Source organism: Chiloscyllium punctatum, chromosome 1, assembly GCF_047496795.1.
Source record: "Chiloscyllium punctatum isolate Juve2018m chromosome 1, sChiPun1.3, whole genome shotgun sequence".
NCBI classification, from domain to species: domain Eukaryota; kingdom Metazoa; phylum Chordata; class Chondrichthyes; order Orectolobiformes; family Hemiscylliidae; genus Chiloscyllium; species Chiloscyllium punctatum.
The window spans coordinates 69,393,103-69,410,867 of NC_092739.1; the positions used below are offsets into that span (position 1 = coordinate 69,393,103).

The window sequence follows — 17,765 nt, forward strand, 5'->3', positions numbered from 1 at the left end:
GCTCAGCATGTCACACAGCATCTACCGAGAAGCTGTTTCTCCCACAGATGTTGTCTGATCTGTTCAGTGTTTTTCGGTGTTTACCTCAGATTTCCAGCTCTGCAGCATTTTGCTTTTATAATCTGATCGTATATTTTGGTTGTCGTCTGTGGAATCTTGTCGGGGGAGGTTTGACTGTCACGATGACAGTGAATACACTTCAAAAGTACACATCTTAAGGCGCTGAAAGGATTTAATAAATGCAGGTTTAATCGCCTTTACACCCTCGGTTTACATGATATTAACTTACAATAACTCTTGCTTGTTTTATTGTGTATGTTTATGCAACAAATCTGAAATCATTTTATTGATTCTACTTTAAGCAACAAGAACATAATCCATTCATCTCAATTCGTCGTAAGATCTTTATCAGTTCAGGGAAATCCAACATAATTCTAAGAGTTTTTTTAAAAAGACGAGCGAAACATAGTAGCTGTTTATTCAAATTGAAACATCCTTTTCTGTGATTAGCTGAGACATTCGTCTTCAAGAAAAAAAGGGGTTAATGCAATGGATTGATAATTAACGTTTCGGATATGTAGACAGCACAAAGTGAAACTGCAGCATTAATCAGCAAATGGGTTTTGCCTTTTTTTATTATTACGATTTCACAGTTCTGCTTCTGTCGTCTCTGGTATTTCCATCAAAGATGACACTTAAAAATGAAAACTAATACAATCACAATCTGCTTATAAATACTGTAATTCAAACCACTCCATTTAAAAATGTGTTTGAGCTTCTCCACACAAGACGAAACAGATGTTAATATATATTAGAATAATGTTCACTCTATGTCGGTCAACAATATTTAAGAAATTCACATTGACATTCTCCTGGAGCTGACAACACACAGTTGCTACCCTGTTTTAGGTTACTTTTTATCCCTCAGCCCCTAGGCCATACCGCCACAGCTTTAGTAACAAAAAAACAGAAACATATTCCAACCTTTGCTTCGCATTTTATTATCAACAATCAAGTTAATGGTACACTTTTGGAAAACTATATGCACACGTAGAAATATTTCCCTTATTTAAATATAAGCATCCATTATACCACATATAAATAATTCTGAACTCCTGAACATAATTTATGAGGATTATGCTCACCATAATTTCGAACGAGAGAGGTGTTGGGGGCGGAGAGGACGGTAACATGCATTTAACAAAAATATATACCATTATTATTATAATATGAACCAGCTTTTACCTAAACAAAATAACTCAACCCGTGATGATCTGTTTTGTATTGAATTATCCATAAACACACTCTAGATAGACTACAAGGTGTGTGTGGTGGGGTGGGGTGGGAGGGGAAGGGATTAGGGAAGGGAGGGTCTTTTAAGGTCAACTAGAGAAGACAATTTATACTGAGAATAACACTTACAGTTTAGTCACAGAACACCGCTGTAGAAAGACACACAAAATGTTTTTTTTGTCTTTTTTTTTCCCTTAAACATTTTTTTGAAATCCCAGTGTTGGAAGGACGAGGGGGTGAGGGGGGGAAGTAAAGGGTTCAGAACATGCTGCTTTTTACTAAAGTGGCTTTGGTTCCGTTGGGTCTCTGCAGTGAGGACAGCACGCTAGCGAAAGGCCCTCCTATTGAATCGGGCACCGCGCTCACTCCGCTCGGGCCTGTTGCCCAGCCGGTACCCGCTACTCCCGCAGCCGCCGCTGCCGCTGCCGCCGCCGCCGCCGCCGCTGCAGCCGCCGCGGTCGCCGCTTTGGCGGAGTCACCGGCCCCCAGACCCCCTCCACCACCTCCACCTCCTCCTCCAGCCCCTCCACCTCCTCCCCCTGCCCCGCTGCCAGACACTCCGCCGCCGGTGCCCGGGGTTGGCACACAGCTGCCCGGAGCCGTGCTGTCCGGGTCTGCCGGTTTCGAGTCCTTGTTGTCGTCCTCGGAGCGCAGGTCGGATTTCTTGGCCGAGCCGCTGCTCTTGGCCGCCGCCGCCGCCGCCGCCGCCGCTCGCTCCTGTTTGCGGAATTTAGCCCGCCGGTTCTGAAACCAAACCTGCAGCACGGGGAGAGAGAGAGAGAGAGAGAGAGAGAGAGAAATAAAGACAGGCACAGGAAGTTCGAGACGGGGACGGACCGGTGGTGGTGTGAAACAAGAAATGACTTCACGGCCAAAGAAGAGATTTACTCAAATCACACCGTCAATTCACGAACATCAGATGAGAAAGGGCTCAGGAACCGGATCGACCTGAACGGGAATACAGAAACCCAACAAGGCTGAAGGTTCATGGTGTACTTGTGGAGGGGAAGGGTTCCTGAGCGTGCTGTTATTGCATGAAGATACTATCCTGTCACATTCCCAGGAGTTCACGGATAGCGCCTTCAGGGCTCACACTGTCTCCCTTTCTGTTTATCTCTTGTATATATCCACACGCGCGTCGCGCTGATCTAGTCAATATGAAGGTATCATGTACATACTGGAGCGGACCGGTGTTGTCCCCTTTTATTCCAGAGATCAGATTTTCCCTCCTCCTTGAGGCCTATCTCTCATGTGATTTCCCTTCTATGTTGCATTAACTCACATAACAGCGCATTCCCTGTTCTACAAGATAACCCCGATAAACAGATATGGATGGATAAATTGTTACTGCACTCTCATTCTTAGGCAATCGCTACTCAATAATGAACACAATGGGTGAAGGCGCTATTCAAATATGCAATAGTGTCATTGAATGTGTCTAGATATGTACCAATCTATTGTAAGTGTTACTGATATTGGAGTAACGTAGAGGTGAGAAAATGTAATTGTTAAACTGAAGTGGTGCTGTCCTAGATCAGGGTTCCCCAAAAATACCTGCACTCTGGCCTCGGTAAGGTCTATCTTCAGAGCCAGCTCTTCGCGTGTGTAAATATCCGGGTAGTGGGTCTCTGCAAACACACGCTCTAGTTCCTTCAACTGAGCGCTGGTGAAAGTGGTCCGTATCCGTCTCTGTTTCCGCTTTTCGTTCAGGCCGCCATGATCCGTGAACAACTTGTATGGGACTGGGTGCGAAAGCAGACAGCCAAGGGGAAAGTCCACAAATCAATACAATTATAACAAAAAAGGCAAATACACTTGAAGTAACGTAGTGAAACATAATTAATTCTTCTGTAGAAAACAATAGCATTAAGAACTGTAGTTAAGTACAAGATAGATGTATAAAGAGGCAGTTCTCAATTCCGCTTTGCAATTCACTAAAGAGAATCCAGATATTTTTTTAAAATGTGATTAAGTATAAGACACGATCTGAGATTAAATCAAGTTATAATTAGTGGAATAAAGAATGGTACAAAAATAAATTATTCGTAATCTTTCCCTCAAAATGTAGGGGGAAATACAATTGGAAATAAAATCAGACGATTTAGCATTTTAATGTTTTTGTTTGGTTTAAATATATTTATTTCGAGCAAAATTGTCTATAAATACCCTTTCCTAAATTTTATGCCTATTAAAGTTTGTCTAACGTTTTAAAATGATGGTCGTATTAAGTCCAAGCCACTCTGCTTTAAAGACACTCTGGTAATGAGCTTTAGTCTTTGGTTATTTAATTACACCAGGACAGATTTTCTAAGCTTTACGTATCATCGCAAAGTAAATAAATTATGCCTATCATTTTGGCAGCTTAAGATAATTTTGTTGGCGGTTCGGGTGTGACTAGTATAGTGTAACCCTGTAACTGAATTACCCATTGCCTGCAATCGCTTCTAACGTGATAAATTCTTTCATTTGTGTAAGCAAATTTCGTTTGGTAAATACTAAACACATTTCAATTTTCAAATGCAATCAACCTTCCTATATACATGTTTGTTGCGGGGAGAAGGGGTACTCTTTGGAAAGGATTGCAAAGGGTCCTTACCTGCTGCATATGGACTGCTCTGATGGTCCCTAAGAGTTCCAAGGCTGCAGGATCCTGGAGTTAGAGATGGGCATCCCGAGCTGGCCCCGAATGTGGTCCTTATAGGATTATATTGGAATCCACTCGCCTGGCTGCAAGAACTGAAGTCAGCATAAGCTGAAGCAAGGCTTGAAGTGTCCATACCAGCCATACACGACTCGTAGGCAGAAGAATTGAGGTAAGAATATTCCATTTTATACATTGAAAAGGCTCTGGATATCTGGCCAAAAAAAGAATGAGAAAAGAGAAAGAGAGAGAGAGAGAAAGAGAAGGTGCCTTTGGTGGGTAGATGTGCACAGCACAGAGTCTGCTTTAAACTGGGCTTCTTTCTAAGAGGAGAGCTTAGTTTTATCAAAATGCCTCCTATGAGCTGCCTTGCCTCAGGTCTCTAGAGCATATAGTCCTCATAATAAACTTGGCTGTTTCCACTTGGACAATAGCAAAGCGGTGGTCTTATTGCCTTCGCTTTTACATGACAATAACTCATCAGTCTATTGGGCTGGCACAGGGGGACTGAGCTGCCCAACCTCCCTATCATTGATTCCTGCATCTCTAATTAGAATTTAATACCACACCATTACGCACAGAGTCCCCTCCATCATCCCTCTAACCATATCCCTGCCCTTAATTCAATCAGACTACTTTTAAATAATGAAAGTTGGGTGACGATTCTCCCTGATCCAATTTCCCTACGCTTTTAAGCTTTTTAAGCGATCATAGCTCGGGCACAAATTGAGATATTTTCTGTTTTCGGAGAGGAAGCCGGGTGTCATGGTCCGCCTTTTTTGTAATAACGTTACACGCTCAATTTAACAACAAGTCTCTTCCCTGTTGTGCGTGAAATGTTATCACGGGTGGACATTCGCTGGACGCTGACACCGTGCATAAATAGAGCCGGCATAGAGAAACAGAGAGAGAGAAAAAATAAAGAGATTTTATTTTAAACACACCTGGCTGGGTAATGTACAGGGAAGGCGATATTGTGTATTGAAGGGTAATCAGTTTGAAGATCTTTCTGCGATGCGACGGTTTCTTTTAGTAGTAATGTTTTCTCATTTATTTAATCTGTTCAAATAATTGACAATAAACGAAAATCAAGAATATTTTCGTTTGATTGTCACAAGCAGATCCTGCGCTTGATGTGGGAATTTTTAAAAAATGATTTTTAATGCCGGAAATACAAAAGGTGACACTGCATCAAAATAATTAATGCTTAGGAACATGATTTGACCAAATTATCCAGTTATTGTTTTATGTAGTTTAAACAAAACTGAACTGTAGATACGGGAAGAAGTTATTCTGTAGAAAATAGCAGCATGGCAATCCGTGGAAGTACATCGACGGGTAATTTCAGAAGATTTTTGAAAAAAAATTATTTCGGATTGGGTTAAAAACATGTATCAAAAATGCAATGTTATTTAATCCAACGCTCTACGGGATATTTTTAATCTCTAATTAATCCTTCAACTGTGAAGAGTGCACTTTACACGGAAACACTCTAATATAAGGCAACAGTTGATGTAATTTTAAATAATTAGAAAATTAGTGTAATTACATCAATGAGTCTTTTATGTGTTAAATACCAACCGAAATTGAAAAACATTATTGCAAGTGTAGAGTATGCAATATATCATTTATTTGTGTACAAGAGGCATCGGATCTCACTAGATGGATCACAAAAAAAACCAGCGCAAAACCGGAAATAAAAGGCTAACATTCATTTTAAAATGTAAACATCAAATAGCTGAAAACAAAAAAAACCTGATTATTTTAAAACTGTTCATTCGCACGTGTAAGTGTATTCTAGTTAATAGTCAGAGACTATAAAGATAAATAGGTCAGTCAGTAAAAGTAGGGAACAGAATTTTTAAAATCACTTTTAGGTAATGTTATACAACAAACAGTATTTAAAGAGGCTGAGGTTGGATTGATGAGGCTGTATTCCATTTCACAAATGAAAACGGCAGGATTTAGAAGCAGGTAGGCTGCAGAGAACTGTAGCTTATTGATGATGGCCGATTTAATCCGTGTTGAGTTGTGGTTTTGATAAAGAAGGGCTTTCTTTTGTGCTTTGTACACATTGTTTTTTTTTGTTGTTTACCGGGGAAATGAAAACAAAGTTACCAGTGACATTGGAAAACAAATTGCACATTGCACTAAATTGCTTTCTCATCATCCGTCTCCAGCCAGACGACAAAGGCGAGGGAAGCATCTGTCTTCCAAATCTGTTCAGTCGCAAACCTAAAGAGCTGCAAAGACGGATGTGAATCTGAGTATTATTGCAAGAATTTATCTTTATTTATTCCTTCAGTCATGAATATGAATGCCATTTCTCTCCCCCTCCCATTCTGTGGAGTAACAATAAACAAGCTAGACAGATATGGAAATAGTCCTGCGAAAAAGAATAAACTTGTTTTTCCCTAAATGCTGCATCGTAATGTTATAAATAACAAGGAATAAGCGCTTATTTTTTCAGATTCCATTTAAGGTTTGAGGTGATTTGAATATTTAGGTGAAGTAGTGGACAGCCGGACAGCAGAAACCAGCAATATTTCACTGGCCGCTACCGGCCACAGTGAACATGGGATCCGAACCAGACCAACTGAATGGGGCAGCTACACAATGGCCTGGTGCAAATGTACAGGTACTGTAGGTACTGGCACCAACCTCTGCACAGACTTAGACGTGGAAGTCTACCTTCATTGAGCCCGGTTATGAGAATTCTCATTCGATGGCGGCAATTTTTGATCTGTGTCACCTCTCCTGCTCAAAACTCAACAATGCATTCGCCGTGTCTCAAAGCTGAAAGCTGTTTATTCAACCCTTCGATCGACCTGTGAGCAGATTAGAAGGACAAATGAGATTTTGTTTCAAAACCTTATTTCACCAATGCTGCTACTACCAATGTATTGCCATAAAATAACATCAAATACACCATCACTTTCGTTTGGAAACTGTTAACTTCATCTAGAATAACTATGTTTATGTCTTATGACCGAGTGATTATGAATCTAATTGTGCCTCATCGGAGAGTATACAAAATCCGTGGGACAAGTAGCAATGTTTGGCGCTGTATATTTGACACTTTAAATATCCTTTTTCCGCTTCAGAACTGAACAGACAAATCACTGAACCCAGTTGCATCAAACACAACAGAAAATACAAAGCAACATGAAAGCAGAAATGCCTCCACTGCACAACTGGAGGCGTTTTTCTTCAATCGTGCTTTCCTTTCTAGTTTTTGTAAGTTTGCTTTGCCTCCAAAAGGGGGAAAAATCTTTTGTGGCCACGTTTTTATGGAGTTGTAGGATAAATGACTCGGGCTGACAATCAGCAGCCCCTTGTTTTGTTCAACTTGCGCTCTCCACGCGAGCTTCTGGCGACCTAGCTCCGGCTAAAAAGTTGTACCAAATGGCTAATTCAATTATTAAAACTATAGACCAACTGCTCCAGCAGGCATCCACCACGCGTCTGGGGAGAAGGAAGTGAAGGGGGCGGGGGGGGGAAGACCGAACCAAATATAATTTAATAGAACTGAAAGCTGGAGCACCCGTTTCGAATTTTTAGCCGGGACCAACACAATTAAAGGCGCGAGTAGGAGCCAGTCCATGAATATTGTCTGCAAACCCAGGAAAATAACAAAAAAAGAAAGCTCAGAACCGACTTTGGTGCCAGATGTGAATAGAAACGTTGCGAAGCACAACTAATAAATCAGTTGAAGGGGTTCTATTCTGAAAAAGAGCAGTGTCTATTAATTTCACATTCTAGCTCAGTTACTTTTAAATACAATGCAAAACTTCCCGTGCATTTAAAACAAAAACTAAGTATAAATATAATTCAATGGAGGAGCAGCGCTATTTGAAAAAATATAGCAATCGTGTTGAATGGGGACATATGAAGTGACGAGTTTAGGTATTTGCAATGATTTGTAACAAATAGAGAGCAAACAGCGATTGTTCTTTCCATCCCAGGCGTGAATCGGGGAGAAAGCATTTTCTTTTCCCTCTTTCCTTGTTTTTTGTTGAAAGAAGAGATTGGAATGTTGAAAGACAGCGAAACAAAACAACTCGTAACAAAATGCCATTGTATTTCTGTTATGTATTGACTGAAAACGCCTTGTCAAGGCCAGCATAACGTCTCACTTTAAGGAGATGTTTCACCCGAGGCTAAACACAACATCGTGGGACCTGCTATAATATTGCAACCCCAGTGAGAATTATATGAAAATATCCCCATCTCTTCAATTAGATTTGATTCACCAACATTTACTTGCTGAATACAAGCGCCGTTCAATGCAGCCATCCTGAAACAATAGTAAGGCCACACAACAAAAAAAGGCGGATCATTATTAGTGTTGTTATATTCAATTCTTCTCCACTCTTTAATAGATATTCTCGTCAATGCTTATTCCTTTCATTTTACGCCGACCAGAAACATCATAGCTAACATCGCTGAACATATTTTAAATCCATTATTGGCATTATTTTGTTTTGAAAAGAAGCAATTAGCAGGCAGTTCCCGCTAAGATATAATGGAAAGCAAATCGTCCTTTCGAAATTTCCATCGTTTATTTGCAGTCATAATGGTGAAGTACGTGTTTCAGGTTATTATTAGTGTATTTAAAAAACAGGATTCCAAATGCATGTAAAAACTGTGCATCGGCTCCCGGCCAGCTTTGCAGTATCTATAAGAGAGGGAACATCTGCTAAGCTTAAAGAAGCAGAACGTTTGAACAGAGGCACAGATGTAAAGTGACATCTGCCCATGACAAAGGAGGAAAAACGAAATTCAATTAGTGAGAGGCCTTTTTGCCGGCTGCCATGAACCAGTCCCTAAACCTGTATGATCAAACCGGCACACTGGCAGCCTCCACCCACCAACTCGCTTCGTGCCGTCCCTTCCTTTGCGTTTGTCATCTTTATGAACTGGCTTATCCATTGCACCGATCAGTCCAAGATGTATATGAGCCCGGCTCTTGCGCAATGGTGCTGAAGGCGGGACCCGTTAAGATCACGCTCATTTTTACATGAACAATTTTACATTTATAGTACGAGAATCCCCTCCCCAGAATAAATGGCACTGTAATATAAGGGAAACAGCAATATAATTTTTCAAGCAATGCATTGCATTTCCCCAAATCTAGTTTTAATTAATATCTAATCACCAAATCATTCTTCAACATGCTTTCCCGCTGATACAATTCCCTACATTTGTTGCTGCAATATGCAAAATAATATTATCGACATTCAGCAGAGTATTTCTAACAACGAGGTGACAGTGGGGCGGGAGCGTTTGTACAAATTGAGATATTTTGTGAAGGAATTTGTTGGATATTTGTCACATGTGTGATTTTACTTCTCTGCTTTGCCTGTCCTCACCGAAAGGATTGTGTTTAATCAGACAATTTACATCGCAGTGCCCCTTGTGACCTGAAGACAAGTGCAGCCCATGAATTAGTATGGTAATCTCATTCTGATGGATAAAATTAGCAAAGTTATTACCCCAAATGTAGGCCGGGCAATGGAGAGTCGCTGTCCTTAGAATCAATTACGAAATTACCCTGAGCTTTTAGTGGACATTAACAGAACAAAAATTGCTATCGACCTTAGTCAGAGAGATAAAAATCTGCGATCATTAAATCTCCCAGTACTAAACACGAGGCTGATTCATAAGAAACTGCACAAATATAATGGAATTTAATTTTCAACGGAATCCGTTGTCAACATTTCATTTATTCTTCCAGCGTTTTAGCATCCCGTGCTCTGACATGATTTCAATGTTTTAGAATTGAATCGGAGTTGGATGTTACATCCCTTTATCACTGAGATAAAGACATTAAGGTTCAAATGGCCGTGCCTTTCAATTTAAAGCATATATAGTTTAGTACTGACACTTAATCTTCACAACCAGGGAACATGATAAACAAAAATAAGGAAGGGTTCACTTATTGGATTTTCAACACGAATTGTTGCATTTTATATCTGTACATGAGGAACAGCACATAAAATAGACTGTTAAAATGTGCTAATAATAAATAGTTATCACAGGGAGCACCCATTGAGGTAAAAACAATCTTCGAAACTCAAAACACAAGCAACGCAGAATTTGCATTCAGATTGTTTAGTTTTGCAGAGAAGTTTAAGAAGAAATCAAGTGTAGATTTCAGGCATAACTTTAAGTAGTCGTCAGAAAAGATGTCACGTTTTGTGTGCTTCGGTGTGATATTATCAGAGAATACCTCGTCAAAGTGTAGAATCCAACAGGAGGTAAATATATATTTGAGAAATATACTTGCAAATGTCATGTGACCACACTTTTTGGCATTATCCATTTTACTTCCAGTTAAACTCTTGAACATTAAATTGATTGCTTGTGAAAAAATAAAATGTCCTTTAAAAACACAGAAGGCCAGACAGATAGGCGGATAGAAAGATATGATCACGGGGTCTCTATCTCACTAAAGCTGTCAAATTGCCTTTGTATTAGTAATTGACGTTATTATTAGTATTATTCACATCACCTGTCAAATCGTTATTAAGCATCAATTGAAGTGCTGTTGGGGGAGTCTGGGTCAGGCTCATTAACCAGCTTCTGTCCTAAGTTTTGCATGTACAACCCCTCAGGCAACCTGGCTGCCATAGAGCTGTATGGATGCACACACAGCAAGGACATCCACAGGGCTGGCCACATCCATTACTGTTCAACAACCAGCTATTGTTTATCCAGAGGTTCAGTGGAATTAACTGATTAGTGTCACCATACACAATGAGTTCCGCCTACGAGGAAGAAAATGATAGTCACTTTTAATTCATAGCGCGGCGTTTAATGTAAACCTTAGGCGCAGATTAAATGGATGCGTAAACAAATTATGACACTGCAAAATTTTCTTTCCTCTTTCTGTGGTGAGTTAAATACAATGTGTAAGAGCTGTAAGTAAAAGTTTCTGTTGCACCAAACCTGAAAAACAAAACCGGATACACAACTTGGTGGTTAATTCGCAGCGTTGCTGTATTAATATTTCTACATTGTGCGTGTAACTCATGTATATTTTAAGTCATATCAACACTGATTTTATCAATCGATTATTAACCTGATAACAAATACTCTAAGTGACTATAAACAACATGCACCAATAATGCATGGAAGTGAATGACTTTCCTTTCTGTTTTCCAGTTCCTAGTTTAAAATATTATTCACAATTCCGTATCATTCACTTAACATAAGAGTTTAACATTTAAATAAAGCTGGGAGTTGCACAGTAGGGGTTGCTTTCTCTGCTTTTGGCTAATGACCTTAACTTTGACCTATTAAGTTGTGCTTTCTAATTTCTGCAATTCAGCGCAGGCAAGAGCATAGGAAATGATGAAGTTAGACATTGATTCACAATGTTGTTGAGAATGAGCACCACTGTGATTAGCGGGAAACATATCTTTTAACTACGGACATCATTACTGTTATCAGCATGCTGTTGCAAGAACCAGGCCCCTATTCAGAACAGTCACACAATGCTGTCCCACCAGTGTATCTGTAACAGCTGACGCCTACATGCCAGACCGACTTTATTTTATAGAACCCCGGCTAAAAAATGTTGGGAGAAAGTTTCCAGCCCAGACGTAGCTTTCACTGAATCGAAATATCGTTTAAAGAGAAGTATGAGACGCCTGGGGATGGGGTCGGAAGCTTTTGGGATATCTTAAAGCCAACGGGACTCTTCCATGACAGGGGAAACTTGTCTTGTCAAGTGTGGACACTTCATATTATTACATCCCTGGGCTGTTCGGGTTGAACATGACCAGCTGAAAAATCTTATTTTTTTTCATGAAAAATATACCATCGTCTCTCCTCGCTGGTAGCATCCTGAGCAATATGCGAACCTGACACTTTGATTTAAAACTACAGACCGCTGGCGTCACTGAGCGTTTCCCATTCATCAATAAAAAAAACTAATTTAGTCCAAGGATACAATAGAACAAATTCCATCTCCAGTTTAGGAGCTACAGTTGATGAACCTTTGGCTTTTGTAGATTATGTGAGTGATTTTCAACTCGCAGCAATATCCTCAGGCTTTGACTTCGCACATTATATAAAATAGTCGGGTCACTTGTGTAACCTTTAGCTTAATAATAACCTTCAGCTATAGTCAATACAATATTGTTAGACGAGTGTCGTCATTAAATGTACACGGGAGTGCTCGGCCTGTGTTTTCGGGCTGTTAGATGGCGGTAACCCGCTCTTCATGCATGATCATAAACCCTTTTTGTTAGCCAATGTTGCTGCCTCAGTGTAATAGACTGAGCCTCCATTGTCCATGACAATACCTGCCCTTCCACTGTTACCCTGGCTCCCACTACACCTGTTTCTCCATTGCTCCGTGTAGCTGTCTGGCGGCGAGCCTATTCTGAAAATACAGACCAGCAAAGGCAACACACCCATAGCTGACAATTATATAACTCTGTTCTCATTCAAAATGTGACAATGCAACACATGAACAGATATAGAAACCAGGAGTAGCAGAACCCATTCAATATGATCATGGCTGATCCTCTACCTCAACCATATTCCTGCTTTCTCTTCATATTCCTTGGTGCCTTTAAAAATCGAATCACTTATCAAGCTTTTTTGAATATACGCAGCACAGCTTTCTCTGGTAGTGATTTGCACAGTGTGACCACCCTCTGAGTGAAGAATATTTCTTTATCTCAGTCCAAATTAACCTTCCATATGTACTATGAGGCCATGAACAAACCTCATGTAGCAAGATAGATAGCTGAAAGCTTGGCTAAAGGACAGTCTTAAAAGAGCAGAAATAATCCCATCTCCGAGGACCTGAAATCTGGTGCAGACAATTCTGCTGAATCTCTTTCCCACAGTCCAGGACTCTGCACTGTGTTTCTTGTTGAAGGACCCAGCCATTAATTCCAGGGTATTTCTGAGGATGGATATTCACAAGCTCAACCAATATTACCACTTTTTTTCATTAATTCAGAAGATGTGGGTGTCACTGAGTGGGCCAATATATTTTGCACATCCCCAGTTGCCCTTGAGAAGGGGTATGAAGCTTTTTTCTTCAACTGCTTCCGTCAATATGGTGCTGTTCAAGAGGGAATTCCAGGATTTTAACCCAGTAACATTGAAGAAACAATGCTTTACTTCCAATCAGAATTATGACTGGCTTGGAGGGAAACTTGCGGGTGATGGTGTTCCCCTGTTTCTGCTGCCTTTGTCCTTCTAAATGGAACTGATCATGGGTTTGAAAGATGATGTCTAAGAAACCTTCGTGAATTTCGGCAGAGCATCTTGTAGATACGGCATCGTGCTGCTACTGAACATTGGTGGTAGAGGGAGTAAATATTTGTGGATGTAGTGTCAATAAGTGGGCAGATGGCGTCAAGGTTCTTGAGATTTGTCAGAGCTGCACTCATCCAGGCAAGTGGGAATTATTCTCTACAAAGATAGGTAGAAATCCAGGTAGCATTGAGGAGACAGAAAGGCTGCAGAAGGATTTGGATAGGTTAAGGCAAAGAAGTGGCAGGTGGAGCACAACATGGGAAAGCGTGACGTCATGCACTTTGGTAGGAAGTACAGAGGTATGGACAGTTTTACAAATGGAGAGAAAATTCAGATGTCTGCAGTGCAAAAAGGCTTGGAAGTTCTAGTCCAGGCTTCTGCCAAGGAAAACTTGCAAGTTGAGTCTGTACTTAGGAAGGCAAATGCAATGATAGCATTTATTTTGAGAGGACTTGAATATAAAAGCAGGGATGTACTGTTGATCCTCTATAAGGCTCAGATCAGTCCACATATAGAGTACTGTGTGCAGTTTTGCATTCCATATCTCAGGAAGGACGTAATGGCCCTGGAGAGTGTTCAGAGGAGGTTCACGAGAATAGTCCCAGGAATCAAAAGCTTAACTTATGATGAATGTTTGAGAACTCTGGGTTTATACTCGATGTAGTTTAGAAGGATGAGTGGGTATCTAATTGAAACTTACAGAATACTGAATGGCCTGGACAGAGTAGATGTTGGGAAGATGTTTCCGTTGGTAGGAGACACCCGGACCGATAGCATAGACTTAGAGTTAAAGGAAGATCTTTTAGAACGGAGATAAGGAGAAACTTCTTCAGCCAGAGAGTGGTGAATCTATGAAATACATTGCCACAGAAGGCTGTGGAGGCCAGGTCACTGAGTATATTTAAGACTGAAATAGATAAGATCTTGAGTACCAGAGGGATGAAGGGTTACGGGGAGAAAATGGGAGAATGAGATTGAGAAACTTTTCAGCCATGATTGAATGATGGTCAAGTAGAAGGCAGGAAGAACACAGCAAGCCAGGCAGCATCAGGAGGTGCAGAAGTCCACATTTCAGCTGTAACCCTTCTTCAGGCATACTGAAGAAAGGTTACACCTGAAACATCGACTTCTCCACCCCCTGATGCTGCCTGGCTTGCTGTGCTCTTCCTGCCTCCTGTTTGTCTACGTTGGATTCCACCATCTGCATTTTTTTTGTCTCTAACCATGATTGAATGTGGAGCAGACTCAATGGGCTGAGTGGGCTAATTTCTGCTCCTATTGTCTTATGGTCTTATTCCTTCAGATTCCTGACTTGTGTCTTATGGAGGATGGACAGGCTTTGGTGAGTCAGTCACTCATGGCATGATTTCTAGTCTCTGACCTGATTTTGTTGTGGCAGTATTTAAATAGCTAGTCCTGATGAAGGGCTTATGCCCAAAACGTCGACTCTCCTGCTCCTCGGATGTGCTTTTCCAGTGACATATTTTTTGTCTCTAATCTCCAGCATCTCACGATCTTTTATTTATATGGCTAGTCCAGTTCAATTTCTAATTAATGATAACCTTGAGGATCTTGATTGTGGGGACTCAGTGCTAGTAATGCTATCGAGTGTCAAGGTGCAAGTATTAGATTCTCTCTTGTTGGACATGCTTGTTACCTGATACTCGAGTGAGGTGAATATTATTTGCTAGTTCTCAGTCCAAGCATGGATATTGTCTTGGTTTTGCTTCATTTCAACATAGACTGCTTCAATATCTGAAGAATTGCAAATGGTGGAGAACATTGTGAAATCATCAGCTAACATCCCCACTTCTGACTGTAGGATACTGTGAATATCATTGGAGAAGCAGCTGAAGATGGTTTGACTTAGGGTACTACCCTAACAAACCCCTTCAAAAGTATCCTAAAGTTCAGATGCCTGTCTTCCAACAACCATGACCATCTTTATTTGTGCCAAGTATGATTCCAACCGATGGAGAGATTTCCCCTGATTCTCATTCACTTAGTTTCCTGGGACGCCTTGATGCCAGACTCAGTCAATTTTCATTCACAGCTACAGAGAATAGCTCTTGTTTAATACTACTTCAAATGAGGATTGTAGATTACACAGTCACAGATGTAAATTGCCAAACTGATACATCAGACTCCTTATATAGAGTGATTTCCTTACATATCTCTTTAACTGAGCATACATGAGATAATGTTTCAAGTGCAAAACCAAAGGCATCTGACGCTGCATTCTCCAAGATGAGGCTGATATATTCTCATTATCTTAAGCTCTGTAAATCATCCAGTGCCAAATCTTAATTAGCATCGCCTAATATATCACCCTCCCATTCCCAACCCACCATTTTCAGCTGGTGCAGTGGAGAAGAATGGAAGTGACACTAGGACTGGCATTAAATGGGTTGAGATACAGGAATGTGGAGATGCTTCTTGCTCTTGCATGGCCTGATCCTCTTCATTGTTCTCCTCATCAATGATATACTTACAGTAGATCTTTACAGCTAGAATGAGGCTGTTAGGCCCAACATTTATTTACAACTTCTCTGCGAGAATGATCCCAAATCAATTCAATTACCAAGTCTTGCCGTAGGTGCAGATTTGTTTTAGACATTCTATAGGCAAAATAAAAAACAGAAATTGCTGGAGATAGTCAGGAAGTCTGGAAGCATCTGTGGAAAGCAAGCAGAATTAATATTTTGGGTTCAGTGACGCTTTTTCAGAATTAGGGGAAGGGGAGAGTAGTTAATATTGTTGCACACATATGCAGGACATGCAGGATGAACCCCACTCTCTCCATATTCTACGGCATATTATTGTGCTTCAAATATTTTATCCAATCTCTTTTAAAAGGTGAGATTCTCTCTATCTTGTGGCAAGGCATTCCATTCATGAACAGTGCCCTGTGTAAAGAAATGTCTGCTCATCTCTCTCCTCCTCAGTTAGTGACAATTTTGAATTGATGATACTGAATCACAGAAACTCTAGCCAGAGGAAATGTTTTCCTTCCATTTCACAATAAAAACACTTTTTAATTTAAAAAAAACTTGATTAATTCTCTTCTCAGCCATCTCTGCTCAAGTGGAAATATCTCAATTCCCTCGTCATAATTATCCATTCTCACCCTGGCGTCGTCCCAGTGAATCTATGCTGCAAATTTCCCACTGCTTTAGTGATCTTTAGTCATGGAGTGCCCAGAGCTACAAACTTAGTTCTCAGTCTATCCTGACCAATCAATTCATTACTCATTCCTTGTTCTTACATTTCTTTCCCTTATTTATAAAAGCCCAGATTCTATGAGGTTACCAGGCACTTTTGCAGAGTTTTGTATTTAAACATAGGTCTCTTTCTGTCCATCAAACACAGAACCAAAGTACGCCACTTGGCCCTTCATGCTTGTTCTGATATTCAATTAGATCATGGTTGATCTGATTTTAACCTGAACTCTACATTCCTGCACAGCCCTGATAATTCATTATTTGTTCGGGAATTAAGTATCTACCTACGTCTGCCTCAAAGATATTTTTTCATTCTGTTACAATGCCTTTTGAGGAAGTGAATTTTTTTCATTCCTTCACAAGACACAGACATCGTGGCTCGGTCAGCATTTATTGCCCGTCTCTAGTTGCCTTTGAGAAGGTGGTGACGAGCTTCCTTCTTGAACTGCTGCAGTCCACAGCTATGGGTTGACCCACAATGCCAAGAGGGAGAGAATGCCAGGGTTTTGACCCTTTGATAATGAAAGGACAGCAAAATATTTCCAAGTCAAGATGATGAGTGGCTTGCTGAAAATGTGTTGCTGGAAAAGGATTCCTGAAGAAGGGCTTATGCCCGAAACGTCGATTCTCCTGCTCCTTGGATGCTGCCTGACCTGTTGCACTTTTCCAGCAACACATTTTCAGCTCTGATCTCCAGCATCTGCAGTCCTCACTTTCTCCTTGATGAGTGGCTTGGACAAGAACTTGAAGGTGGTGGTGTTCTCATGCACCCTCTGTCCTTATCCTTCTAGATGGAAATGGTCATGGGTTTGTAAGGGACTGTCTGAGGATCTTTGGTGAATTTCTGCAGTAAATCTTGTCGATAGTACACACTGCTCCTACTGGACATCAGTGCTAGAGGGAGTGGATATTTGTGGATGTTGTCTCAATCTAGTGGGCTGCTTTGTCCTTAATGGTGTCAAGCGTCATGAGAGTTGTTGGAGCTGCCCCCATTTAGGTAAGTGGGGGATATTACAACATACTCCTCACTTGTGCCTTGTAGATGATGGATAGACATTGGGGAGTCAGGAGGTGAATTACTCTCTGCAGTATTCCTAACCTCTGATCTGGTCTTGTAGTCACTGTGCTTATGTGGTGAGTGCAGTTGAGTTTCTGGTCAATGGTAATCCCCAGGATATTGATAGTGGGTGATTCACTGATGGCAACATCATTGAATGTCAGGAGTGATGATTACATTGTCTTTCATTTGTGATATTCATAACCTGGCATTTGTGTGATGTATATTGCTTGCCACTTGTCAGTCAAGTCTGGATATTGTCCAGACCTTG

General features: G+C 40.7%; 1 protein-coding gene across 1 annotated transcript; it reads right to left on the minus strand.

Annotated features, from left to right (window-relative positions):
• Nucleotides 1-300: 300 nt before the first annotated feature.
• On the minus strand, nucleotides 301-4,497 carry phox2bb (paired like homeobox 2Bb). Its single transcript, XM_072568175.1, has 3 exons — nucleotides 3,890-4,497; nucleotides 2,848-3,035; nucleotides 301-2,049 (listed from the first exon to the last, which is right to left on the minus strand). The coding sequence occupies exons 1-3, from the start codon at nucleotides 4,128-4,130 to the stop codon at nucleotides 1,552-1,554; spliced, it is 927 nt and encodes a 308-aa protein (XP_072424276.1). The 5' UTR covers nucleotides 4,131-4,497; the 3' UTR covers nucleotides 301-1,551.
• Nucleotides 4,498-17,765: the final 13,268 nt, after the last annotated feature.

Bases quoted from the DNA above. Each gene is read 5' to 3' on its own strand.
- phox2bb (XM_072568175.1), bottom strand. From the start codon at position 4,130: ATGTATAAAATGGAATATTCTTACCTCAATTCTTCTGCCTACGAGTCG. The intron at 3,036-3,889 runs GTAAGGACCCTT...TTTCGCACCCAG, and splicing joins GAGCAGTCCATATGCAGCAG to TCCCATACAAGTTGTTCACG. The intron at 2,050-2,847 runs GTATTTTTGGGG...CCCGTGCTGCAG, and splicing joins TTACCGAGGCCAGAGTGCAG to GTTTGGTTTCAGAACCGGCG.